The 26,100-nt window shown below is 45.8% G+C and overlaps 1 protein-coding gene across 1 annotated transcript in view; it reads right to left on the reverse strand.

Moving 5' to 3' along the window:
- Positions 1-26,100, reverse strand: part of ttn.2 (titin, tandem duplicate 2) — a 219,891-nt gene that overhangs the window by 44,415 nt on the left and 149,376 nt on the right. The window contains exons 171-212 of the mRNA XM_059342393.1: positions 25,470-25,766; positions 25,043-25,342; positions 24,253-24,567; positions 23,898-24,124; positions 23,607-23,757; positions 23,230-23,511; positions 22,842-23,144; positions 22,083-22,388; positions 21,724-22,005; positions 21,340-21,527; positions 20,800-20,911; positions 20,567-20,705; positions 20,263-20,426; positions 20,022-20,173; positions 19,772-19,928; positions 19,397-19,678; positions 18,160-18,459; positions 17,644-17,937; positions 15,349-17,353; positions 14,576-15,263; positions 14,201-14,465; positions 13,777-14,103; positions 13,385-13,669; positions 12,965-13,264; positions 12,578-12,880; positions 12,193-12,468; positions 11,778-12,077; positions 11,397-11,699; positions 10,902-11,201; positions 10,522-10,809; positions 10,128-10,430; positions 9,702-10,004; positions 9,293-9,598; positions 8,858-9,145; positions 8,314-8,604; positions 7,733-8,020; positions 7,040-7,627; positions 2,035-2,139; positions 1,745-1,942; positions 1,259-1,555; positions 565-1,152; positions 106-408 (exon numbers count right to left, since the gene is read on the reverse strand). Coding sequence (XP_059198376.1) covers positions 106-408; positions 565-1,152; positions 1,259-1,555; positions 1,745-1,942; positions 2,035-2,139; positions 7,040-7,627; positions 7,733-8,020; positions 8,314-8,604; positions 8,858-9,145; positions 9,293-9,598; positions 9,702-10,004; positions 10,128-10,430; positions 10,522-10,809; positions 10,902-11,201; positions 11,397-11,699; positions 11,778-12,077; positions 12,193-12,468; positions 12,578-12,880; positions 12,965-13,264; positions 13,385-13,669; positions 13,777-14,103; positions 14,201-14,465; positions 14,576-15,263; positions 15,349-17,353; positions 17,644-17,937; positions 18,160-18,459; positions 19,397-19,678; positions 19,772-19,928; positions 20,022-20,173; positions 20,263-20,426; positions 20,567-20,705; positions 20,800-20,911; positions 21,340-21,527; positions 21,724-22,005; positions 22,083-22,388; positions 22,842-23,144; positions 23,230-23,511; positions 23,607-23,757; positions 23,898-24,124; positions 24,253-24,567; positions 25,043-25,342; positions 25,470-25,766 — 13,749 coding nt within the window. The remainder of the gene's footprint in view (positions 1-105; positions 409-564; positions 1,153-1,258; positions 1,556-1,744; positions 1,943-2,034; positions 2,140-7,039; positions 7,628-7,732; positions 8,021-8,313; positions 8,605-8,857; positions 9,146-9,292; positions 9,599-9,701; positions 10,005-10,127; positions 10,431-10,521; positions 10,810-10,901; positions 11,202-11,396; positions 11,700-11,777; positions 12,078-12,192; positions 12,469-12,577; positions 12,881-12,964; positions 13,265-13,384; positions 13,670-13,776; positions 14,104-14,200; positions 14,466-14,575; positions 15,264-15,348; positions 17,354-17,643; positions 17,938-18,159; positions 18,460-19,396; positions 19,679-19,771; positions 19,929-20,021; positions 20,174-20,262; positions 20,427-20,566; positions 20,706-20,799; positions 20,912-21,339; positions 21,528-21,723; positions 22,006-22,082; positions 22,389-22,841; positions 23,145-23,229; positions 23,512-23,606; positions 23,758-23,897; positions 24,125-24,252; positions 24,568-25,042; positions 25,343-25,469; positions 25,767-26,100) is intronic.

Here is a 26,100-nt window from a genome sequence, read left to right on the forward strand (position 1 = left end):
CAAGACAGGAGTTTGAAAAAGTGAATGGAGTGCTTGGTGTGCATTTTCAGATTTGTGTCATTAAAATGTAATTCAGAATGAAGTGATGGGTCCAGTGTTACTTACAGACAATGTCCTTGGTCATCACAGCTGGTGATGGCTCACTTGGTTGGCCAAATCCAGCTTTGTTCTCAGCAGTGACTCTAAACTCATACTCTACTCCCTCTGTCAGGCCTTGCACCTTAAAGCGCAGGTCAGGGACCGACCTTTTACTGGCTCTCACCCATCTCATTCCTCTCTTCTCTTTCCTCTCTACACAATATCCTCTAATGTCACTTCCCCCGTCCTGTACTGGTCTCTTCCATGAAATGGTGACAGCGTTCCTACTGATGTTATCAACCTCTGGGATTGAGGGTGGGCCTGGTGGGCCTGGGGAAACAAAGTATGCAAGAACAATGTGGTCAGTTATGGCTTAAACAAAATCCATCTCCTGAATGGCTTTCCATATTTCTACAGTCATCTGGAAATGTCAATTTTTATTATGTTTATTAAGTTCATGCAAGAATAAAAACAATAAAAACTTACGGTAATTGTCGACCATTTTTACTGGACCAGACTGGCTTGAGTCTCCAGTGCCATACTGGTTGACACCAAACACTCTAAAGATGTACTCATTGCCCTTGATCAAATTGGTGGCTACCAATCTGCAGTCCATGACGTTTTCAGCTAGCTTGGTCCACTGCAGGCGGCTGGTCTCCCTCTTCTCAACGGTATAGGACTTGATAGTGGCACCTCCATCCTCTTCTGGTGGAAGCCAGGTCAGAGTGCACTTCTCAGCTGTAATGACGTTGGCTTCGATGGGGCCTGGAGGTCCAGGCACATCAAGGACCTTCACCTTGACATGTTCTTCTTTAATGCCGAAGGGGTTGCTGGCTGTGATGATGTAATCTCCTGTGTTCTTCCGGCTTGCGTACTTGATAGCCAGAGTGGAGGAGGTTGGGGTGCTGGTGACAGTGACGATGTCAGAGGTCTTTAACTCACGGCCTCCCTTCGACCAGAAGGCAGTGGGTGGAGGTTTCCCCACAATCTTGGAGGCCGAGATCACAATCGTGTCTCCTGCCCTGACTGATACACCGTCCTTTATGTCTGGGTCAATTGTGATTGTCGGGGGCTCTGCAGATTAGACAGAAAAAAGTTGCATTACAGTTGTCCCCAGCCCTTCAGAAATGAACTTGCAGTAACTGATTGCCTAACTACAAAGTTGGTTAACTCAGCTTACCATACTCATCTTTGCATGTCAGAAGTTCAGTTGGCTCTGAAGGCACACTAATTGCCCCAGCAGCATTCTTGGCTCTGATCCTAAACTGGTACTGAGATCCCTCTGTCAGATCGGGTACAGTAAAGGCACAGCCCTGAATGTTGACGTGATTGGCCTTCAGCCAGGACTTGCCGCCAAGCTCCAGCTTCTCCACCATATAGCCAGTCAGCTTATAGCCACCATCATATTTGGGAATGGTCCAAATCAGAGTGACCGTGTTCCTGGTGACGTTAATCACTTCAGGCTTGCCAGGAGGATCTAAGAAGACACAAAGTACATGTATAAATAATCACAGAACAAAATACTTTTGTGTAAGAACCATTTCAGTTGATGTAACCCTTAAAAAGTAGCATATAAACTCTGAACTCTGCACATGCCCATGAGATGCCAAAAAAAGATTTTTGTTTTTACATTAAGGAGAAAAAGAAGATTTAGCAGTGGACTCACCGATGGGATCCAGGGCAACCACAGCCTCAGTGACCTTGCTTGCCCTTCCTAAGCCGGCCATGTTCATGGCCATCACCCTAAACTCATACTCTAGTCCCTCTATCAGGCCGGTGACTCTGCACTCCCTCACTCTCAGAGGAGTCTTTGAGGCCCGTTTCCACATCAGACTGTTCCTCTCCTTAAACTCCACATGATATCCTACAGAACACAAAAAACAATTGGTCATGTTGATCGCCGTTTGCTATTTGCTCATACCTAACTACAAACTGATATCAATCCCAATCTGTTACCAGTAATCGTGGAGCCTCCATTGTCCACTGGATCAACCCAGGTCAAGATGGCAGACTCGTGGCGGATGCTCACTATCTCTGGAGGAGCCGGTGCATCAGGCACATCTGGAGGAGAGCAAGAGAGCAATAGAAGGATTAGAAAGGGAGGTAAAAAAAAAAGATCAAACCATAGAGAATCATCAAAGTCTTTACATGGCCACAACTTGCCCCGTTTCCAGTCAAGTGTTAAGCAAATTGTAAGAGAGCTTTTAAAAAGAAAACCAAATTAGTTGCGATTCTATTAACTGGTTCTGAGCAAATTAACGAGGCTACAGTGTGGCTTATTGAATCAGAAACAAAACAAGCCACCTTTGGATTGAAAATTTTATGATTGAAATTGGGGAAAGGCCTGCAGTAATTTGGTCCAATAAGACAAGTTTTAAATGTTACTTTCATGTTGTCAAATAAAATATCCAGGAAGATGCAGAAACTGCTATCAGTCATTTGAGTTAAATATTTGCTATGTCAGAACCTATTTGACAAAAAAGTCCATGTCCCATCACATCTACTCAAAAAAAACCCATTTAGGAAGCATTAAAACTTTTCTGTGCAATTGAGAAAGTTTAATCAAATTCTGCTGTTTACATTGAGCTTCTCTAAAAAAAAAATTCTATAACTTTCTATTAAAACCAAAAACTGAAGGACTCATTCAGGGTCAAAATGCAGACCCCACACATGGAAGTGGTTTTTGACATCACCAGGTTTTCGGTGAATGTTAGTGTTGTTGGGCTTGTTTTGTCCAGGGCAGTTTGCCATGGTTGTAGCATAAGGGGCATGTTTGGAGTGAAAAAGGTAAATAGTGAATATGGCAACCCAGAAGAAATTACTGAAAATAGCTTCATATAATGTGAATGGGATACTAAACCCAATTAAGAGGTCCAAGATACTAGGTAAAATGAGAAGGGAAGGGGTTGGAGTTGCTCTATTGCAAGAGACACACTTATCAGAGAAAGAACATGGAAAACTAAAAAGAAATGGGTTTAATCAAGTATTTTTTTCTTCTTATAACACAGGTCATAGAAGAGGAGTGGCCATTATGATATCAGGGAAAATTACTTTTGAAAAACTTTCAGAAATATCAGATAAACAAGGAAGATACGTACTGGTTAAGGGGAGACTAGAAGGAGAATTGGTCACCATTCTCAATGTATATGCCCCCCCAGGCTCAGACTAGGTATTTTACAGGCAACTGTTTGATAAAGTGGTATCAGGGGGAAGGTATTTTGATTTGGGGTGGAGACCTAAATATCAGACTAAACCCAAAGCTTGATTGTTCAGCCAGTGGAACACAGAAACCAGGGATTAGTAAGAAGTTTGTAAGTTTAATGACAGAATTGGGAGTAATTGACGTTTGGAGAGAATTAAATCCTAAGGAAAAAGACTATACATTTTTCTCAGCACCACATCAAATATACTCCAGGATAGATTATTTTTTCATGTTCAGTAAGGACAGTTATAGGATTGAAAAGAATGAAATTGGAGTGAGAGACATATCAGACCATAGTCCTGTTTATATGACTCTGGCTATGTCAAAAGAAAAAAATCAACACTTTGGAGGCTAAATATAAATGTTTTAAAAGGACGAATGAAGGAAGAGTTTATTAAAGAAATCCAGATGTATGTAAAGGAGAATGATAATGGTGAGGTGTCTCCCTCAGTGCTGTGGGACGCGTGTAAAGCTGTGATTAGAGGAAAATTAATTGCTAAATCAACATACTTGAAAAGGCAAAAACAGGAAAAACAAAATAAATTAGAATTGGAGCTTAAAAAACTGGAAAAAGAACATAAAAAAAATGTGGATGAGAGAACAAACCAAGATATCAAAAGGATTAAAACAGAGATAAATGACATCTCAGCACAAGAGATTCAAAAAAAGCTGATGTACATGAAACAGAGATACTACGAAGCAGGAAGTAAATCTACAAAACTGTTGGCCTACAGATTAAAAAAACAAATGGCAATCAATAACATCTACAAAATTAGGGATTCAGCTACAAATTTGCCAAAATATAAGACAGAAGAGATACATAAATGTTTTGAAACATATTACAAGAATCTATATTCCCAACCAAAAATAAATAATAAACATCAGATAGCCACATGGCTGGATTCCTTAAATTTACATAGGGTGACAGAGGACCAGAATTCAGCTCTGACAAAGGAAATCACAGGATCACAGAGAAGCCTACATTTCGGTTATCCCGAAGGAAGGAAAGGACAAAATGGAGTGTTCTAATTATAGACCAGTTAGTGTCCTTAACCAGGACTATAGATTATTCACTGCTATCTTAGCTAAACGCTTAGAAACAATTCTGCCAGACATAATTAATCAGGACCAGACGGGTTTTATAAAGCAGAGACAGACACAGGACAATATCCGACGTACATTACATATTATGCAAAACATTATAAAAAAACGAATAGAAGCGATAATATTAGATTTGGACGCAGAAAAAGCATTTGATTCGGTCAGGTGGGAATTCTTATATGTGGTGCTGCAGCGATTTGGTTTCCATGAAACATTTGTGAAGACTATACAATCTCTATATAATAAACCTACAGCCAGGATTAGAATTAATGGGAATCTTTCAAACTCTTTTATATTAGAGCGTGGGTGTCGCCAAGGCTGTTCAATTAGCCCGCTACTATTTGCTCTCTATTTGGAACCCCTGAGTCAATGGATAAAACAAAATGAAAATATAAAAGGTGTCAACTTTAAGGGAAATTAACAGAAAATAGCATTATTCGCTGACGATGTATTAACATACTTAACGGATCCCACTAGGTCTCTTCCAGCACTCATGTCAACACTTGAGGATTTTGGCTTATTTTCAGGCTATAAATTGAACGTGAGGAAAACCCAGGTTCTCACATATAATTATGTCCCAGATAGAAAAATTAGAGAGAGTTTTAGGTTCAACTGGGACTCAAAATCCATTAAGTACTTGGGAGTGAACCTGCCTCAAGATTTGTCTCAATTGAAATCTTTAAATTATGATGTATTAATATCAAGAATAAAATCTGATATGGAAAGGTGGAATTTAATTCCCTTCGCAAGTTTGGTTTCAAGAGTGAAAGTGGTTAAAATGAATGTACTTTCAAGGTTATTATCTTTATTCCAAACCCTACCAGTAGAAGTAACAGACAAAGACTTTACAGAATGGGACAAATTAATCTCAAGATACATTTGGCAGGGGACAAGACCCCGAATAAGATTTAAAACTCTTCAACTGCCTAGAGATAAAGGGGGACTAGCCCTACCATGTCTTAAGAGCTACTATCAGGCTGCACAGTTAAAAACTTTGTGGAATCTATGTAATCCTGCCTACAGTGCAAGATGGAAGGACTTGGAGTGTCTTACATTAAACACACATGTTCCAATACAAGCAATAATAAGTGATATAAAATTGAGGGGACATCTTCAAGAGGAGTTGAATCTGTGGCTGGGGATATAGATATCTGCCAGATATCCTTCAGATAAGATATGGTTTGGGATTATATCAAAGAATAAACTGATTGAGCAGAGCAAGGTATTGAGATGGATCGCATATGATTCAGACTTCAAACCAAACACAGCAGATAGTAGATTCAGTAGATGGGAAGCAGGACCAAAAATATTTTGGGAACCTTTTAAAAAGAAGGCCATCAAAAGTTTTCAGGATCTGAAAAATCAATATGGACTAAACAATCAAGATTTATTCAGATATTTACAGATGCGCCATTATATGGAGCAAACTATAAAAAAAAGTTTAATTTAGATGAGCTAGAATCAGGAATCATTAAATTATTCATCTCAGCATATGATTCAGACCAGGGAAAGAAATTAATCGCAAAACTATATAAAGAAGTCAAAAGACTAAAGGGCAATAATACATCATATATAAAAGAAAAGTGGGGAAAAGAGGCTGGGAGGGTGTTATCAGAGGAGGACTGGGAGAAGGTAAATGACGGACAGTGGAAAACAACATGCTCCCTCTCATGGAGAGAATATGGTTGGAAAAATATTGTAAGATACTTTATTACACCGACACAACAGAAATCTCGAGACACACGATGTTAAACACTGTGTGGGGAAGATAAGGCCAATCATTTTCATATCTTTTGGGGATGCCCTGGTATTATACCTTATTGGCAGGATTTAAAGAAGAGTATGGAAAAAATTCTGAAAGTGCAACTCCCACTTACATTTGAAGTTTTATATTTGGGAAAAGCCAGGAGATTACAAGGTCAGGAGAAAAATACATATTTCGAATAATGTTGGTGGCGGCTAAAAAGGCCATCACCAGAAAATGGCTAAAAACAGATGCACCAAAAATAGAGGATTGGGTGGAGGTAATGCTGGATATATATAGAATGGAGAAGCTGACCTTCTCAACTAGACTAAAAACAGATACTTTTATAATATACTGGAAAAACTGGGTAGATTTTGTGTCTCCATTGAGAGCAGACTTTGTACAGTAAGGGCACTGTGTATTATAGATTATTGACCCCCTTGGTTCAAGCTACAAACTTGTTCATTGTTCATATGTTTATTTGATATGTTTACCCTCCAACGGGAGAAAAAGGGACAATGCAAGAGAGGTATGAAAATAAGGAGAGTAGTGGAAAAAGGTTTCATTTTACTTCTACTGTAACTTTACTTGATAATTTGTGTCAAACTATGTCTCTGCTCCGTGGTGGAGATAATATATATATAAATATATAAGCGAATATTCTACTACTGTTGGAAAATTGTACAGCACATGTAAAATGTCGATGGAATGTTGATATGTGGAATCAATAAAAAAGATAATTAAAAAACAAACCAAAAAAACAAACCAAAAACTGAATTTCTACAAACTTATTGTGGCTTGATTTAAGATGACTTTAAGACCCAACAGCTGACTAGATGACTCCAACACATGTGACTGTCTCCCAAAGTGTAATGAACAATTTAATTAGCATCAGTTACGAAGGAGATACTCACTAAATGGATGCTGGGCGATGACTGGCTCGGACCTCAGATGCTCTCCAACGCCGTACTTGTTCTCAGCAAACACTCTGAAGATGTATTCTATGCCATCATGAAGTCTGATCACCCTCATGGTGGTCTTCTGGATGGCTGAAGCCACTGTGACCCACTTGTTGTCAGTCGTCCTCCTCTTCTCTACAATGTAGTTGGACACCTCTGCACCGCCATCATCTATGGGTGGTGCCCACTCCAGGGTGATGCCGTCAGCAGTGATCTCATCAAACTTAATGGGTCCGGTGCAGATGCCAGGCTTGCCGACCACCTTCAGATTGAACTTGCAGTCCTTGGAGCCTGCGTTGTTCCTGACTGTGATGGTGTAGGTGTCAGCATCTCCTCTTTGGCAGTCTCTGATCAGGAGAGTGGTGACGCCGTGAGACGCCTCTACACACATTCTGCCGGTGTCGCCAATCGCTGAATCTCCTTTCTTCCAGGTTGCGGTGGGGAGAGGTACTCCGATAGTGGGGATGTTGATACGCGTTGTGCTGCCCTCCTTCACCACACAGCAACCGTCATGCAGATTACTCAAGTTACCGTCAGGCATCACTGAAATCCAAACAGAAAATATTTAAAAACAATAATTTTCTGGTCTAACTAATCTTAAAGTTAAATAATATCCGGCACGATGGCGGAGTCAGGCTGATTTCTTACCAAACTGGTCTTTGGCGATCACAGCGAGCTCGGTGGGCGGTCCCTCTCCGGACTCATTGAGTGCCTTGACTCTGAACAAGTACTCCTTGCCCTCAGTCAGCTCTCCGATGGTGTGTGAAGTGTGCTTGCCCTTCAGGATCTGCTTCCACTTGTCGTCGCCTTCACTCTGCTCCAGGATATAAGCAGTAACGTAGCTTCCGCCATCAACGAGTGGCTTCTTCCAGCCAAGGACGATGGAGTTCTTGGTGGTCTTCTGGGCTCTGAAGTCTGCCACTGGACCAGGTTGCTCTGAAGGGGGAGGACAGATGAGTAAAGACCAAACATGGATTTTGTTAAACAAGATGTTTGTAGGGTTGATCTGTCTAAAAATTCTAAAAATATAAAAATGTACATGTGGTTATTTAATTTAATGTTCATGGTGGCTTCTAATATACAGTCTATGGATCTAGTCTGGGTGTAACTAAGGTAACATAATTATATTTATATACACTTACATACATATATGTATATATACTTATATACACTTCTGTAGTCTATTGTACTGTACAAACAATCTAACAGCAACAAAGATTTGTTTATACCTGAGGCTCGGACGCTGCCTTGGGTCTCACAGCCCTCTCCAATGCCGTAGGCGTTTTCAGCCAGCACTCTGAAGCAGTAGGCCTGTCCCACCTCCAGGTTGGTGATCCTGAAGGAGATCTTGTGGCAGGTGGCTGCCACACAGGTCCAGGCCTTCCTCTCGGCCAGACGTTTCTCTACGACGTAGCTCTTAACTGGGCTGCCGCCGTCAATCAGTGGGGGCTCCCAGCCAATGCAGGCGAAGTTTGTGGAGGTTTCCTTCACAACCAGGTTCATAGGTGGCCCAGGAGTATCTGAGAGGGAGAAGAAGGAATATTTCAGGCTCAGATCCTTTGTTAGCCGAATGGAGGCACAAATCAGGTAGAGCCACATGATAGGAGTAAAAATATCTTGTCAGTATTCTGGGGAGGAAATATCTATCTTGTATCGGTTTCTTGTGGGTGAAAAATGATTGGATTTTTCTATCTTACTGGTTCATAACAAGACAGTACATCCAAAGGGATTTTTCCTAAAACAGAATTTCCAACAACAATTTCCAGCCCTTACCGAGGACCTTAACTATGATGAGGTAGCTCTTGGAGCCGCTGCTGTTCTCCAGCGCCAGGACGTATTTGCCAGCGTCATATCTGTTAATGTCCTCAACCATCAGCAGGGTGTCCCATTCTGATGTCTTAATCAGCACGCCCTGCCTCTCCTTCAGGTTGCCGTCCACCTTTGACCACGTCACCGTCGGTGCGGGACGTCCTCTCAGTGGAACATAGAGCCTCATGGTGACGCCGGCTCGAAGAACCAAAACCTTTCTTAAATCGGCATCTAGCTCACCTTCAGGAGCGACTGGAGGACAGACAGAAGATCACTTATTAAACATAACTTTACTGTTAGATCATGCAGAAAAAAAAGCTTTGGTGAGGCAGCTTCTTAAGGAAAATGTTTGAGGTAATTTATCAAAATATAAGTATAATGATCAGGTGAGGAACGTACTCAGAATGTCCTTGGGCTTGTGGTTTCCAGGGACCTCGCTGGGCTCGCTGTAGCCAATCTTGTTGACAGCGAGGACTCTGAACTGGTACTCGCAGTCATCCAACAAGCCAGTCATCAGGAATTTGGTGGCCTGGAGCTTTTTGGGAACGTTGCACTTGGTCCAGTGCTCGGCTTCAACATGCTTACACTCCACAAGGTAGCCGATGATCTCACAGCCACCGTCGTATGCTGGTTTGGTCCAGCTGAGGCTGATGGAGTGCTTGGTAGAGTCCACCACCTTGGGGAAGGCAGGTGGGCCAGGAGGATCTGGAGAATTATAGTGACACATTTGTTGTTAGTCTTGTACTTAATCAAAATAAAAGGAGGATAATTTAATAAGCCTTCCTGTCTATCTGAAGTAAATACTTACAGACGGGGTCGACAGCCAGTGCAGCATTGGATGCGTCGCTGGGTTTCCCAAGACCGGCCTTGTTAATGGCGATGACTCTGAACTCGTACTCCGAGCCCTCGGTCAGCTGAACGGCCTTGATGGTCCTGTCGATGACCGGCTTGCGGTTGACCTTAGCCCAGGTCAGCTCGGTGGCCTCGCGTTTCTCCACCATGTAGCCGAGGATGGTGGCCTTGCCGTCGTTGGCCGGGGCCTTCCAGCTCACTGTCATGGAGTTCTGAGTAATGTTGGTGATGACGGGTGGCTCACATGGACCAGGAACATCTGAAGGAAGAGATAAGATCATGAGAGTCCTATTTATTATCTTTAATTTGTAAGATTTTATGGGTTTTTTTTATATATCATTTGTACTGGTACTATCCAATGACCTTTGTGGTCTGAACGTACCGTATGGGTTCTTGACCATGGTGGGGTCAGTCATGGCGGCGTCTCCATGACCATACTGGTTCTCAGCACTGACTCTGAACTGGTACTCGTGTCCTTCGATGAGTTTATCCACTGAGCAGTCGGTGATGTGTCCATGGATGTTGGAGGTGACCAGCGCCCAGTTGGCCCTGCTGGTCTCACGTTTCTCAATTATGTAGTTGGTGATCTCAGAGCCACCATCTGCAACTGGGGGGTCCCATCGCAGCTTAACACGGTCAGCAAACACCTTTGTGATTTTCACTGAGGCCGGAGGGCCGGGTTTGTCTGAGGGAGAATAGCTTCTTTGCTTATCTGTACATATAAAATGCTTGTGTCAACGAAACACTACAATAAAATACTATAGAAGCTAACTTACCCAGCACCTTGACCTTGATGGTGGCATACTTGGAGCCATTGACGTTCTCAGCGGTGATGGTGTAGTCTCCAGTCTCCCTCCTGGTGACACAGAAGAGGTCCAGCAGGTGGACATGCTTCTTCGTGGTCATCTTCATTCCCTCGGCCAGGACCAGAGGGGCTCCGTCCCTCTTCCAGCTCACCTTGGGTAGCGGTTTGCCGAACACCTCAGCATCCAGGGAGATGTTCTCTCCAGCTTTCACCACAATCAGGTTCTTCATGTTGATGCCCAGCTCCACACGAGGAGGAACTGCACAGGAGGAGAAGACAGAGCAACCGTCATGATTTGTCAGTTATTTAATTCGTCTGTCACAGTTTTTTCCTTGCTGTATGGAGCTGTACCGTTCTCTGCAATGACAGCGATGGGGTCGGACAGCTCGGACGGCAGGCTGGTGTTGATGGCGGTCTTGGCGATGACTCTGAATTGGTACTGTTGGAACTCCTCCAGACCACTCACCACGTAGCTCTCTGTCTGGATGTTCATGCAGTTGGCATTGCAGCGGACCCACTTCTCTTCTGGAAGCTTTGTATATTCCATATAGTAGCCAATCAGCTTGCTGCCACCGTCACTCCTGGGGCGGCTCCAGACCAGTGAGACAGAGTGCTTGGTCACATCCATGGCCTCGGGTTTACCTGGTGGGTCTGGTTGGACAGAAACAAAGGGTTGTAGACTCAGTTATGCTGTCGGGAACAGGGAAGGAGGTTGATGGTTGAGTTGAATTTGGATTTTGAAGTGGAATTTAAACATTTGTTTTCCAATTTTTCTATAACTCAACTTTTCTAACAAAAACTAATCTATCATATCAAAACCATGAGAAACTTCTGTCATCATCATACCAACAGCAGTCCTAGCGGTGATGAAGTCGGTCTGCTTGCAAGGTTTGCCTTGTCCAGCAATGTTCGTGGCCGATACCCTGAAGGTGTACTCCAGGCCCTCGATAAGGCCGCTGCAGGTGTACTGGGTGGCTTTGACCACCACCTCGTTGGCCTTCATCCATAGGAGGCTGTTCCTTTCCTTCTTTTCGATGCAATATCCAGTGATGGGGGAGCCACCATCGCTGCTGGGACATTCCCATGACAGAATGACAAAGTCTTTGAAAACCTTGTTGACCTCCAGGTTTCTGGGCTCGCTGGGAGGATCTTTAGAGGAAAAACGGAACAGTTAGTACATATCAGTTACCATTAATAAGGTAAGAAAATATTTTGGCTCAGACTTACCAAATGGATGTCTGGAAATCATCCTCTCAGAGTAGATAGGAGCACCGACCCCAAACCTGTTCTCAGCACGGACTCGGAAGCCATACTCTTTGCCAGGTGTGAGTTTGGTGACTCTGAAGCTGGCTTTGGTGCAGGATGCAGAGAGGGTGACCCAGTCGCCCTGGCTGACATCACACTTCTCCACAATATAGTTGGTGATGTTGCTGCCGCCATCCTCCTGTGGGGAGTTCCAGAGCAGTGTGCAGGCATCGATATCCTGTTCGGTGATCTCTAGAGGAGCTTCAGGAGGTCCGGGGATGTCTGCAGAGACAAAGAGCATGAGTCAGTAATGTAGATGTTATCAATGACCTGTTATTCATCATGAACATTTTCTGTATCTTTCAGTTAAAAATCAGCGTGTGTTCTTCAAACTGACCCATGACGGTGACTCTGAGGATTTGGTTGACCTTGCCAGTGCTGTTCTCGGCCGACAGGCTGAAGTAACCACTGTCTTTCCTTGTCACATTCTTGATGGAAAGCGTGCAGGTAGTCAGCGTCTTCACAACAGACAGGCGGTCAGAGGTCAGCACGTCCTCATTGCCCTGCTTCCATTTGGCAAAGGGAGCGGGTTTACCAGCCAGAATGGCCTCAACCACCATCTTGGATCCAGCTCTGACTGTCACAATGTCCGGCATGATGATTTTAGGAGCCACTAAGAGGAACAAGAAACACCAAAAGTTACTTCAGGGATTGATGGGATAGTCCAGTCTCCATAAGAGTCTATTATAGTCTGACATAGATATTTAGGCTGATCTACTCACTGAGTTGCTCCTTGACTTCAAACACTCCCTCTGCCTCTCGGGCCAGGCTGCATCCCACTGAGTTCCTGGCTGCCACTCTGAACTTATACTTCTTTCCCTCCGTCAGACCAACCACCACGATGGTCAGGTCTTTGACCACAGAGTATGGCGTCCACTTGTCCTCGGGCGCGCCATCCTCCTGGTAGTCCACCACATATCCATTGATTTTGGCTCCTCCATCTCTGAGTGGCTTCAGCCAGCCCAGTACGGCGCTATTCTTGCTGATCTCCAGCACCTCCATCTTCTTCGGAGGATCAGGTTCGCCTAAGAGCAAAACACAGAAGGTGTTAGGAAGAACACAGGAGTTTAACACTTCAAACCTTATTCACAGTCTATAGTGACACTCACTGATGGGGTCCACAGCAAGGTAGGATCTGGGTGAGTCCTGAGGAACTCCGATGCCGTACTTGTTGCAGGCCGTGACTCTGAAGTAGTACTCAATGCCAGGTGTCATGGTGGTCACCTTGAAGCTGGTCTTCTTCTGGTCCTCTACGCACTTACTCCACGTTTTTCTATCCACCTCCCTTTTCTCCACAATGTAGCTGGTGATAGGACTGCCACCATCGTTCTCTGGTGGCAACCAGGACAGTTGAGCGGTTGTCTTGGTGATGTTGGTTGCGTCGAAGCCGCCGACGGGACCAGGAGTATCTGAAGGGGAATTTAAGATAAACTTTAATCCTACCGTTTCTGATTCAGCAAAAAAATTAACTTTTCTTAAAAGGCAAGTTCTGTATAAATGTAGTTTGTCTTTATTATCCAGTTTCTCACCGAGGACTTTGACACGGACATATACGGCTTTCTCTCCAGCTGAGTTGGACAAAGTCAGTGAGTATCTTCCAGAATCATCCCTAGTGCTCTCAGGGATGACCAGGAAGGACATGGTGTCAACCTGGTCTACGTGACCTCTGCGGAGCACATTGTCTACACCCATGCGCTTCCAGGTAACCTTGGGAGCGGGCCTTCCTCTGATCACAGCAAAAAGCCTGATTGGACAGCCAGCCCTAACAGAAAGACCTTTCCTCAGACTGGCATCCAGGTCGATCTCCGGAGCCTCTGTTTTCATACAAAAACAAACACATTGACATCATTAGAGTGTTGTTACATATTCACCTTGTCATGTAACACAATGAATTTATTAAGGCATAACCACTGTTTCTTACCCAGGATCTCCTTGGGGGAGACTGCCTCCTTCAAGTAGGCGTGACGTCCCCAGCCCACCTGGTTTTTGGCGGAGACCTTGAACTCATACTCCTGCTTCTCATCCAGCTGGTTAATGGTCCACTCTGTGAGAACCAATGCACCATGGGTGTCGATTCTCTTCCAGCCCTCTGTGGGCTTCTCAGGGTCTGCCTCGCTCTTCAGCCTCATGTCCAGGCTGTAGCCGATGACGGGGGCACCACCATCATACACAGGTTTAGACCAAGTCAGGGTGATAGAGGTCTTGGTGCTGTCGCCGACCTTCAGGAATGCAGGGGGGCCAGGGGGCTCTGCAGGTAGAAACAGTGACACAAAGTTTAATTAAAATACTTACCTTGTTGAAGTCCATCTCTGACATTTGAACTGTGAGAGCAACTGAAAACTCACCGATGGGATCTTTAGCTGCAACAGGTCTGCAGGGTTTGCTGGGATCTCCCAGGCCGACCTCATTCTCAGCCTTCACCCTGAACTGGTACTCATGGTTGGCAATCAGGTTAGTGACCTTCATGCGTCTCTCTGGGATTGCGCTCTTGGTGCATGGCACCCAGCGCACTGCCCTCTTCTCTTTCCTCTCCAGAATGTAGCCGGTGATGGACTTCCCTCCGTCATTCTCAGGAGGAGCCCAGACAACGGTCATCTCCACTTTACTCACCTGCATCATAAAAGTGTTATAAGTGTGATTAACAGAGAGTTAGGTTTTCTAATGATACGGGTCAATGTAGGTAGTAGAATGAAAAGTTTTTTCAGAAGTCTTTTACTTACTTTGGTGACCTCAGGGGCCTCAGGGGGTCCAGGTTTGTTGAATTGAGTCTTGACAGTGATAGCCTTGCTCTCCATGGCAGGGCCGGTTCCCATCTTGTTCTCAGCCCTCACTCTGAAGATGTACTCATTTCCGTCCACCAGACGTGTAATGTTGCAGTACGGTGTGTATACAGCGTCGGAGTATGTGGACCAGACCATCCTCCTGGTCTCACATTTCTCCAGGATGTAGCTGTCCACTTCACAACCTCCATCATCCTCGGGAGCATCCCACACCACTCTACACTTGTCGGCTGCAATACCAGTAATCCTAAGATTCCTAACTGGGCCGGGGACATCCAGGACATTAACGTTGGCATAAGCTGTGAAGGTGCCGGCTGAGTTGGTGGCAGTGATTATGTACTTTCCAGAGTCAGTACGTCTGGACTTGGTCAAAAGGAACTTGGAATAGTCAGGGCCAGTCTCGTAGCTGATTCTTGGGTTGTCACCAACAGCCTTGTCTTTTATCCACTTGACTTCAGGCTGGGGCTTTCCTCTCAGACCAGCCTCCATCCTGACCGACTCTCCAACCATCACTGTCATCACTCCGGTCAGCTTCAGGTCAAGGACAGGCTTCTGGATCTCCTCCTTCACCAGAATATCGTCAAGTTTCACCCAAGCACTCTCACCTCCTTCATTGACGGTCTGCACCCTGGATAACAAATGATAGGAGTTATTTCTGAGCTACATAACGCTCACAGAACAATCAGTGGAAAGTAAGAATGCAGTAAACCAACCTGAAGGAGTATGTCTGGTTCTCTGCGCACTTGTCAGCAAGGAAGAAGGTGTCGATGAGATGGCCGGCGTTGAGTCTCTCCCACGCCTCTGCATCCTTGGCTTTGCACTCCAGGTTGTAGGAGATGTTGGGGCTGCCGCCGTCATAGTCAGGCTTCCTCCATCGCAGATAAACATAGTTCTTACCAATGTCAGTGGCTCTGAAGTTCTCAGGCTCACCGGGCTTCTCAATGGGGTCAATGGCCAGCAGCGGGGTCTTAGTCTCTACAGTAGGTCCAGGGCCCATCTTGTTCTCAGCACAAACACGGAACAGGTACTCATGGCCATCCATTATCTTGGTCTTAATCTTGCGATTGGTGCAGTGAGAGGTAATCATAGACCACGTGCTGATACTGGGCTCGCGGCACTCCACGATGTAGTTGGTGATCTCAGATCCACCATTGTCCTCAGGGGCTTCCCAGTTGAGCATACAGGCGTCTTTGGTGGCATAGGTTGTGTGCAGGTTCTTGCAGTGGCTTGGTCTGTCCAGCACATTGACTGTGATGGTGCAAGAGGCCTCACCTCCCACATTAGAAGCCTTCAGAACGTATTTACCGTGGTCAGCTCTTGTGGCCTCCTTAATTCTCAAGTGGACCATAGGGAAGTTCTGAGTGATGGTGTTACGTTTGCTCTTCTCCAGAATGACCTCTTCCTTTGACCAAAGCACTTCTGGGTCAGGACGGGCCTTGATGTAGCCGACGATATTGATGTTGTGTCCGACACGCACGGTGAGGTGGTCGCGGCAGGTGGCGTCCATCTCAATCTCAGGAGGTATCAGGATATCCTGAGCAGTGATGGACTCTGGGACTTCTCTGGATTCTCCGTCTCCAATCATGTTTGAAGCGTAGACTCTGAATCTATAGGTCACACCCTCCTCCAGACCCTTCACCGTGTAGACACAATGCTTGATGAGGTCATCCAGGTTCACTTTCTTCCATTCTTCAGCATCGGCCTTCTTCATTTCCACAGTGTAGCCCAGGATAGGGCTGCCTCCATCTTTGTTGGGTTTTGTCCACACCAGGTCAGCAGTGGTCTTGCTGTAATCTTTCACTCTTGGGTTGACAGGGGGGCTGGGGACAGTGATGGGCCTGCATGGCTTGCAGAGGTCAGAGTTGGGAGAGGGGCCACTGTAGCCGGCAATATTCTCAGCAAACACTCTGAACTCATACTCATTGCCTTCAAACAGACCCTCGACCTTGTACCTCAGGTCTTTGCAGGGTTTCTTGTTGACACGGATCCATTTCCCTCCCTTGTGTCTGCGCTCAATGATGTAGCCAGAGATCGGGCTGCCACCATCAGCCAGCGGCATGGTCCAGCCAATGGTTACAGAATCCTCCGCGATATCAGAGGCCTGTGGCTTACCGGGCTGACTGGGTGGCATGAAGGTGTGCTCAGCCACAGTGGGCTTGGTCTCCAGAGCAGCGCCGATGCCCATCTTGTTCTCAGCACGAATGCGAACCACATACTCCACACCCTTTTGGAGGCGTGTGATGTTAAGCTGGGTGGCAAGGCTGCCAGAGCTTACACCTCCCCAGCTCTCCTTGTTGGACTCTCTCTTCTCAACGATGTAATTGGTGACAGGGCTACCGCCATCATCCTTGGGAGGACGCCATTCAATCATCATTGAGTCTGGAGTGACCTCCAGGATGTTTGCAGGTCCAATGGGAGCAGCGGGAACATCCAGGACGGTGACGTTCAGGGCCACTGTCTTGGTTCCAGCAGGGTTGGACACAGTGAGCAGGTAGGTGCCGGTGTGGTTCCTGGTGCACTCATTGATGCTGAGCACAGTGGAGTAGTCGTCGGTGTCAATCTTGGTGTTACCCTGGCTGGTGATCTCCTCTCCTTCGATGCACCACTTGGCGGTGGGAACAGGGATTCCTTTCATCATAGCGGGCAGCCTGATTGTGGTGCCGGCCTTTACAATGATGCCTTCAGTGAACTTAACGTCCACCTCAACAATTGGCGGCACTGTGGACATGCAGACAGAGGAGGTTACCCCATGATACCACAATAGTTTTGGTCAAATACACTGAAATAATCAATGCAAACAATTATAACCATGTAGTTAACCATATAAAAGTGCACTGGGGACATGTATTTGCTCAAGGCAACAACATTAGGTGGACTGGCTTATGCCAAATACCAATTTTAACTGGGAACACAAACAGAGATTTTTTTTATGTTTAAATTAATTATTTAAAAAACAGCTCCTACATTAGAGGTGAATTGGAGGTGTTGGGTTTTGTTCTGTATCTCACCCAGTTTTTCCTGGCAGAGGATAGGCACTGTGGTGTCAGGTCTGCTTAGGCCAATGGCGTTCTCAGCCCTCACTCTGAAGCGGTAGGTCTTTCCTTCCTCCAGGCCAGTCACATGGGTCTCCGGGATGCTAACGACCTTCCACTCGTCCCAGTCCTTCGTTCCTTCTTCCTGATACTCCACCAGGAAGCCTGTGATTTCACTTCCTCCATTGCGATCGGGCCAGTTCCAGGCCAACCACACCTCTGTCTTGTCCACATCGACATGGTGCAGGTCTTTGGGAGGACCAGGTGGGACTGGAGGCATGGAAGAAAAGACATTAAGGAATTTTGAGCATTCATAACAAAGATTTGACCTTTCTCTTTCTCTTTCTGGTCCAACAAAGATTCAAAATTTTGGCAAGAAAATCTTCTAAAATGTTGCCAATTTTGTTCTGCTGCTGCACCCAACCACTTTGAAATATTCAATATTTGTCGCATTAACTGAGTATTTTCTGTGTTCACTGTGCTGTTACTCACAGAGTGGGTTCATGGCCTTAATGGACTTTGGTGTTGTTACGTATTCACTGCGGCCATACTGGTTCTCAGCGGCAACTCTGAACATGTAGGATGTGCCCTCCATCAGGTGCTTTAGCATCATGCTGCGTTTCTTGGATGTGGAGCAGACAGGGACCCACTGAGTGGATGCCGAGTCTTTCTTCTCCACCACAAAGTTAGTGATGCGGACACCACCGTTGTCCTCTGGGTCCTTCCAGGATAGGTAGGCAGAGTCACTTCTGACGTCAGACACCCGAAGGTGCTGGATGGGACCAGGTTTGTCTGAAGAAAACACAACGATAAAACTTAACTTAACAAAATGTTTTATGAAGATTGATTTTCCCCTGAAACTGTTCAGAGAAAACATTAACCCATTAAGGCCTAAAGCGCCTGGAAAAAAATGCCTGGAAAACCTATGGGCGATTTTCAAATGACCCCCTAAAACCTGAAGTTTTTCTGGAAATTCAACACCTACTAAATAATAGATTTTTCAGCCTCTGTAGCAGATAAAAATGAAATTCAAAAAGTATTTGAGAGCTTATACCCGTGGCTTTCATACGAAGTTGAGTTTATTTGTCCAAACCTTCAATACATTTTTTTTTAAAAATCAACAAACTCAGCAAATGTTACATTTGTCTGAATAAAAAATCCTATGCATAATACTAATACATGCCCATTAGCAAGATGCAAACATGATATGACCACTGGAAGAACAAGACATAGTTCCCATTAGCCTACTCTAATAAACATTTTTTTTATCATAATAATAATAATAATAAATAATAATAATACATTTTATATATTGGACTTTTCACGGTACTCAACGACGCATAAAGTAATATAAGACATAAACAGTCATGATTTCTTATATCATGACTAGCTGTTTTCATCTCTCTTCCGTCACTTACTGCTGAGCTCCTCCGCTATAGTCGTCTTCCTCCATGATTTAAAATTTCTGGAAAAGTCCGATGTTGCATTGCGACACTCCCGCATGTATTCTGATCATGATTCTGATGCATTTCATTGGCCAGGGGACCGAAAATAGGTGGAAAAAAATACAAATACTACAAAATGACATATCCGCTGTCCTGGCCTTAATGGTAGAGTGACGCAACAGCGCTCCCGGCTTTAATGGTAGAAATGTGGTAATGCTTTCCCGGTGTCAATGGGTTAAATCACACTCATTTATTCAAGTTAAAAGCTTTTGAGCAATTCTTACCAAAGACCAGCACGGTGCAGGTGGCGGTCTTGGATCCAGCTGGGTTCTCTACAGTTAGGGTGTAGTCTCCACTGTCACCACGGTTACAGAACCTCATCTCCAGCTTTGTGCCTAGCAGGTTGGTATCAATGTCGGCCCTGGTGGGCACCTCTGCCTCGTTTTTCTGCCAGGTGACAGTGGGGAACGGGGCGCCTTTGATGGTTGCCATCAGAGTGATGTGAGTGCCAGCCATGGCCTTCACCTCGCGGGTCATCGCAGCATCCAGAATCAACTCTGGGGGCTCTGAGGGGGTGAAGATGAAGAACGACACCAGAGACATTAACAGGGGAATTACTCGTCACAAAACTGGGTTCAGCCACAGTAACAATGACTCACCAAGTCTTTCCTGAACTTTGAATGGGTCCAACAAGTTAGCCGGGTCAGACTCTCCGGCAGCGTTGACAGCCATGACTCTGAAGCGGTACATAGCACCGTCCTCCAGGTTGATCACCTTAAACTTGGTCTCCTGGCAGGAGTCTGGAGTCTGGTTCACCTGAGGACAGCAGCAGGACAAGAGTTCAATACCACATTTGCAACATGAAGTTGATGGGCAGCATATTTCATGGGAATTACACTGACACCTCACCTTGCTCCACTCCTCGTCACCAGATTTCTGGAACTCCAGCAGGTATCCGAAGATCTTTCCTCTGCCAGTGTCGGTAGGTGGCTGCCAGGACAGACTCACAGACTCCTTGGTGAAGTCGACAACCTCGAGGTTGATCGGTGGACTGGGTTTCACTGTGACAAGGGACAGAGAGGAAATCTTGTTGTAAATTGATACATTAAAAGAAATAAAATGAATGGTTGCTGTAAAGAGGTGAACTGACCGATTGGATCTTTGGCGAAGACGGGTTTGGATGGTGGGCTCGGGTCACCGGCTCCCACAATGTTCTCAGCGCTGACTCTGAACTCATACTCGCAGTTCTGCAGCAGATCTGTCACCCAGTACTCAACCTTCGGACAAATTCTCTCCGTGTTGCAGCGGACCCACCTGGAAGCAGAAACATGAACAGATCATCTATGAGCCACTGAGAGACAGGTTCATGTTTATTTAGCAGCCTTAATATTTTACAGAAAACATATTATTGTGGGTGGAGCCTAAACATCTTATTCCTGTGTGTATGTGTGTACCTGTGGGCCATGGTCTCCTTCCTCTCCACAATGTAACCTGTGATTGGTTTTCCTCCGTCAGCAGGTGGCTCCCAGCTGATAAGGGCGGTGTCATGGTAGACCTCTTTCACTGTGGGCTGTTTAGGAGCATCGGGCACCTCTGTGGAAACAAACAGACAAACAAAAGACCAGCTGATCAGACACTGCAGGATGTGTGTTCGTCTGTGAATGTTTCCTTGTTTGTCGGGACTTACTGAAGATGTCCCTTGCTTTGCTCTCTGCAGACAGCAGCGGGTCGCTGATGCCGTAAATGTTCTGAGCCATGATCCTGATGATATACTCACGACCCTCGATCAGCTTTGGCACCTGAAGGAAGAGAAAGCAGGAGCCAAACGTCAGTACTGAGGAGTAACTGTGAAATCTTCGGCTGTGTGTTACGTCAAGACCTAAGCACTTTTTTGGTACAAACTGAAATATGATCTGTGTGAGCACTGAGGATCAAAAGTAAAAATGCAACATCAAATTCCTAATAATTTAAAACAAGATTCCATCAATGCAAACCAAAATTAAAGTGATTTATCTGTGACTTAATGTGAATAAACGGATCTAAGGGATGCTTTGTCAGGTCTGCCTGCAAGAATATAAGAACACTGCTGTTAAATTGATGGTTTTCTGAATGGAGTCTGGTTAATCAGAGCGTTGCTGTGTAGGAGATTCTCAGTGCTGATGCGTTTGATGTGAACTTTACAGCAACTTGCCAATAACAAGGTGTAATACATGAAATGTGTGCCCACCTTGCAGGTGGTTCTGGTGCAGGACACGCTGACGGGCATCCAGAGGTCTCTGTTGGTGTCCCTCTTTTCAACGATGTAGTTGGAGACAGCGCAGCCTCCGTCATCCAGAGGAGGGTTCCAAGAGATCACCATGTAGTTCCTGTAGACCTCATCGAACACAACGGGGCCCTCTGGAGGCTGAGGACGGTCTGACAGGAGGAAGAATTCATACAGGTGACTCTCCAGGTTTATTTAATACCAAGTAACAATTTCATTGGGAGTATGAATATACAAACTAGCTCTACTTTTCTCTCCAGTTCATATTTTTGATATACTTCATTTCTAGTGTAAATCTTGTGATCCACTGGATGCTTTATTCAGAATTTCATTTGAGCGGCAACTCACCAACCACAACAACATTGCAGATTCCTGTGCGGGCTCCGGCAGCATTCTCCACGCTGACGCAGTAGCGGCCGCTGTGCTCCCTCTTGGCCCTGTTGATGCTGAGGCTGAGGTGGCGGGCAGTGCTGTGGAGGCTTATCTCATCATCTGCCTTCAGCTCCTCCTCGTTCTTCTTCCAGGTGACTGCCGGCCCTGGTTTGCCGCTGAAGCGTCCCGACAGCGTGCAAGGGTCTCCCACTTTCACCATCATCCTCTCCCTAAAGTCCATTTCGAGGGTGGGCGGTTCTAAGGGGGACAACCATAATCATTATTACTGAGGCTGAAAAGTATTTCACAACATAAATAAATGTGGCATCACTCACCTTGCTCGTCCTTGCACTGGACTGGTTTGGTGGCAAAGGACGGTTTGCCCCGTCCCACATGGTTGACGGCGGACACTCTGAATTCGTGGCTCGTGCCTTCCTTCAGCCCTGTCAGTGTGAACTTCCTGTCCATCAGCTTTGTGTCTGCACCAACACGTGTGAAGGTGTCCTTGCCGGCCATGCGAGACTCGAGGATATACTCAGTCACCTCAGCCCCGCCATCGTACTTGGGTGGTCTCCAGGTGACGGAGAGGGAGTCCTTGGTGACGCCGGTGATGATCAGGTCCTCTGGACGCTCAGGGACGGCTACAGGACAGGAGACACAAACGTGATGAGATGACTTATTAAGGATGAGCTACCTATGAGGTCACAGCTTTTTCAAGGCTGAAAATTATCTAGTTTTTTGTTTAGGTTTCAAGACTTTTTTCAGTTGTTTTTTCATAGTTAATAAAATATACAGTTTTTTGTAACAAGCAGTTGATGGTTTTAGTCTTAAAAAAAGTTATGTCACAAACAACAGAATGGGTATTCGCCAAGGTTCAATCACAGGTTCTCTGCTTTTTCATACATTGTAATTTAACTTTGCTTGTCAGGTTTAAATTATTCTAAAATCAAATAACAGTCCAAGAACCAAATTAAATATGTATTATAATAAACAAAGTATTTTCAGCAAAAATGTACAAACTTTTCCACTCTGACTATTAGACGGTTTAATACAAATGTTAAAAGAGACATCAGGTTTCTGTGTGTCCTACTCACAGATGGGGTCCTTGATGAGAACCATCTTGTCAGTCTCAATGAACGGTCCCATGCCGATGATGTTCTCAGCTGCGATCCTGAAGAAGTAGCCCTTGCCATCGAGGAGTCCCTGTACCACGGCGTTATTCCTCGTTACAGTGTAGGACACGGAGGTCCAGCCCATGCGATCCGACTCCCTCTTCTCAATGATGTAGTTGGTGATGGCCGAGCCGCCGTCATCCTCGGGGGAGTACCAGGTCAGCTTGCAGGAGTCATTGGTGAGATTCTCGCCAGCGAAGGGAAGACCAACTGGCCCGGGTACATCTGGAGGGACAGGAAGTCAGAGACTGGTTAGACACTTGAAGTAAGTTTTCAAGAAACCTCTGATTAAATGTGGTCCCCGACTCACCCAGGACCTCCACGATGACGGCCTTCTTCCTCTCTCCTCCCTCGTTCTTGGCACTCAGTGTGTACATGCCCTGGTGTTGGCGTCTGCAGTTCTTAATGACCAGTGAGTTAGAGATGCCTGTCGTCTCAATGACAGCCTCTTTGGGCACCTCTGTGTCATCTCGGCACCAGGAAATCTGCGGGGCAGGTTTACCGGACACATAGGCAATGATACGGATGGTGGCTCCAGCGTGGACTACAATCTTCTCCTTTACCGATGCATCCAGGTCCATCTCAGGAGCAACTGCATGAGGAAGGAGCCAATTTGTATTTAATAAAAGGTTTTATCATCACTAACATTACCCATGGCGTCTACAGTCAGGTGTGTCAGAGTCTTACTTGTTCTGTCTTTAACCTCGATAAGCTCAGACACGAGTCCTGGCTCGCCAACTCCGGCGGCGTTCACGGCTCGGACTCTGAAGCTGTACAGACCACCTTCCTTCAGACCGGGCACCACGAATTTGGTTCCTCTGACCTCGGTGTCCTTCGCCTGGAGAAAGACGAGAGGAACATCAGAACAGCTGGAGGTTTAAGTTTCCACAGCATACTGAACACTGTTAGTCATTTTGTGAATCCTGCAGGTGATGAAAACAGCAAATGAAAGGATATTCGTTTATTTATATATTTTACCTTCTCCCAGCCCTCGTCGGCCACGGGCTCCTTCTCCTCCTCCTCAGCGGTGCCCATCAGCAGCTTCCTCTTAGCCTTCTTCTCCTCCTCCTCCTTGTTCACCTCCTTGAACTCCACAATGTATCCTGTGACCTTTGACCCTCCGTCCGCTGCAGGCGGGATCCACTCCAGCTCCACTGTTGACTTGGTCCAGTCCGTCACCTTCGGAGTGGGCGGGCCGGGAGGCTCTGCACAAACGCACACAGGTTAAAATACTCACTAAACCAAAGTTTATTTAACTATCAATTTACCATTTACGGTTATCATAAAATGTTACTGAATTCAGAGAACCACAGTGAAATCATGTCGTCCTTACTGATTGGGTCTCTGCAGAGGACGGGGTCAGAGGGCATGCTGGGCAGGCCGCAGCCGGCAGCGTTGGCAGCGATGACCCTGAACTGGTACATGGCGCCCTCCTGCAAGCCCAAGACCTCCCAGTTGTTGCCCACAGGCACCGCTCGGATTGGCTCGCGGTTGACGCGGACCCATCGCTTGGCTGTGGTTTCCTTCTTCTCCACGTAGTAGCCGGTGATGGAGGAGCCGCCGTCGACCTTTGGCTCATCCCAGTGGACGGTCATTGACTCCAGACTGATGTCCGTCACAGTCGGCTTCTCACACTGACCCGGCACGGCTGCGGGGGGACAGGACAATCATCAATAATCAGCAGTAATCACTATAATCAGCAATAATCAATACATCAACAGTTGGAGTCAGATAGAGGAGAAAGTGACAATTTATTAAAGCATTTTTTACTGGAATGACTAAAGAATAAACAACTCATTCTAAAACAAAAAACACTTGAAAAAGAGAAAACTGAGGAAGGAGTAAAGATATTCCAAAATAAAGTCACACTTCATGAGGAATTATAAAAATGAATGTATCATTTCGCAATTAGATTTATGTTGTTTATTGTAAAAGTCACAATAAAAGAAGTTGGAGCAGGAGTAGGAATATTTTTTGGCATTATAAACAAGAAAGTATGATAAAATGTGCTTCTTAGCCGTGATATGAAGTATTTTTGTAATTTAAAAGAAAATCAATTTGTAATATATCTAAAGATAAATATTCAGTTATTTGAGAAGAAATGGAAGTCAACAGGAACTTACTGAAGAGGTTTCTGGCCTTCTCCGGCTCGCTGATCAAGGGAGGTCCGACTCCAAACTTGTTCTGGGCCATGACTCTGAACTCGTACTCATGGTTCTCCGTCAGACGGGTCACAACATATGCGCACTCCTTGGGGTCGTTGGAGACGTGGACCCAGGACTTTCTGTTGTCCTCACGCTTCTCAACCACGTAGTTGGTAATCTTTGATCCACCGTCGTCTTTGGGAGCGTTCCAGGCCAGGCCGATCCTCTCCGCAAACACCTCTGTGAACTTGAGCGGTCCGACGGGTTGTCCAGGAGGTCCTGCGGGGTGGGGAGAGCGGGAGTCACGATTTCATTCTTTCCAAGTGGCTTAGCTAGCTCATTTCAGCAATAGCACTAAACCTGACCTCATCACAACCTGGTGTGATGACATATTAAGGTTTCTTACCGAGCACGGCGAGTTTGATGACCTTGGTGGCGGTGCCAAGGCTGTTGGTGGCTGTCAGGCTGTAGAGGGCGCTGTCGTGTCTGTTGGCCTGCTGGATCAGCAGCGTGCACTTGTCGTGGGTCACCAGTTTGTTCATGCGCTGGCCGTACTGGACGGCGGTCTTCTCCTCAGGTTTGGCCACACTGGCTGTATGCCAGGTGAGCGTGGGGAACGGACAGCCGCTCACCTTCGCCACGATGCTGACGTCAGTATCCTCCTCGCCCTCCATGGCCTCACGCAGCTCAATGGTGGGAGCACCTGCAGGGACACATGAGATGCTTGTTAGCTCTGCAAACTTGATATTTAGGTATGTGGTATTTCAGGAACAGTACTTTGTGTCTTTACTGAACCCTTGAGTATGATATTGATATGCTGACCACACATATATGATTACATCTGTGTTGACAACTTGACCACATACACTATGTACAATGTGAAGCAACTGCAGTGTCCAGAAATACTTGCCACGGCTGTATAAATAATGCCTCTTCTGTAAATTCTTAATTAATTCCGTTTGCATGCAAGAATTGAATCCCGACACCGTGTGCATTAAAACTTGAGCACAGAACTTCACTCTCTCTGTCTCCGATTC

This window comes from Centropristis striata, chromosome 10 (assembly GCF_030273125.1).
Source record: "Centropristis striata isolate RG_2023a ecotype Rhode Island chromosome 10, C.striata_1.0, whole genome shotgun sequence".
Lineage (NCBI taxonomy): Eukaryota > Metazoa > Chordata > Actinopteri > Perciformes > Serranidae > Centropristis > Centropristis striata.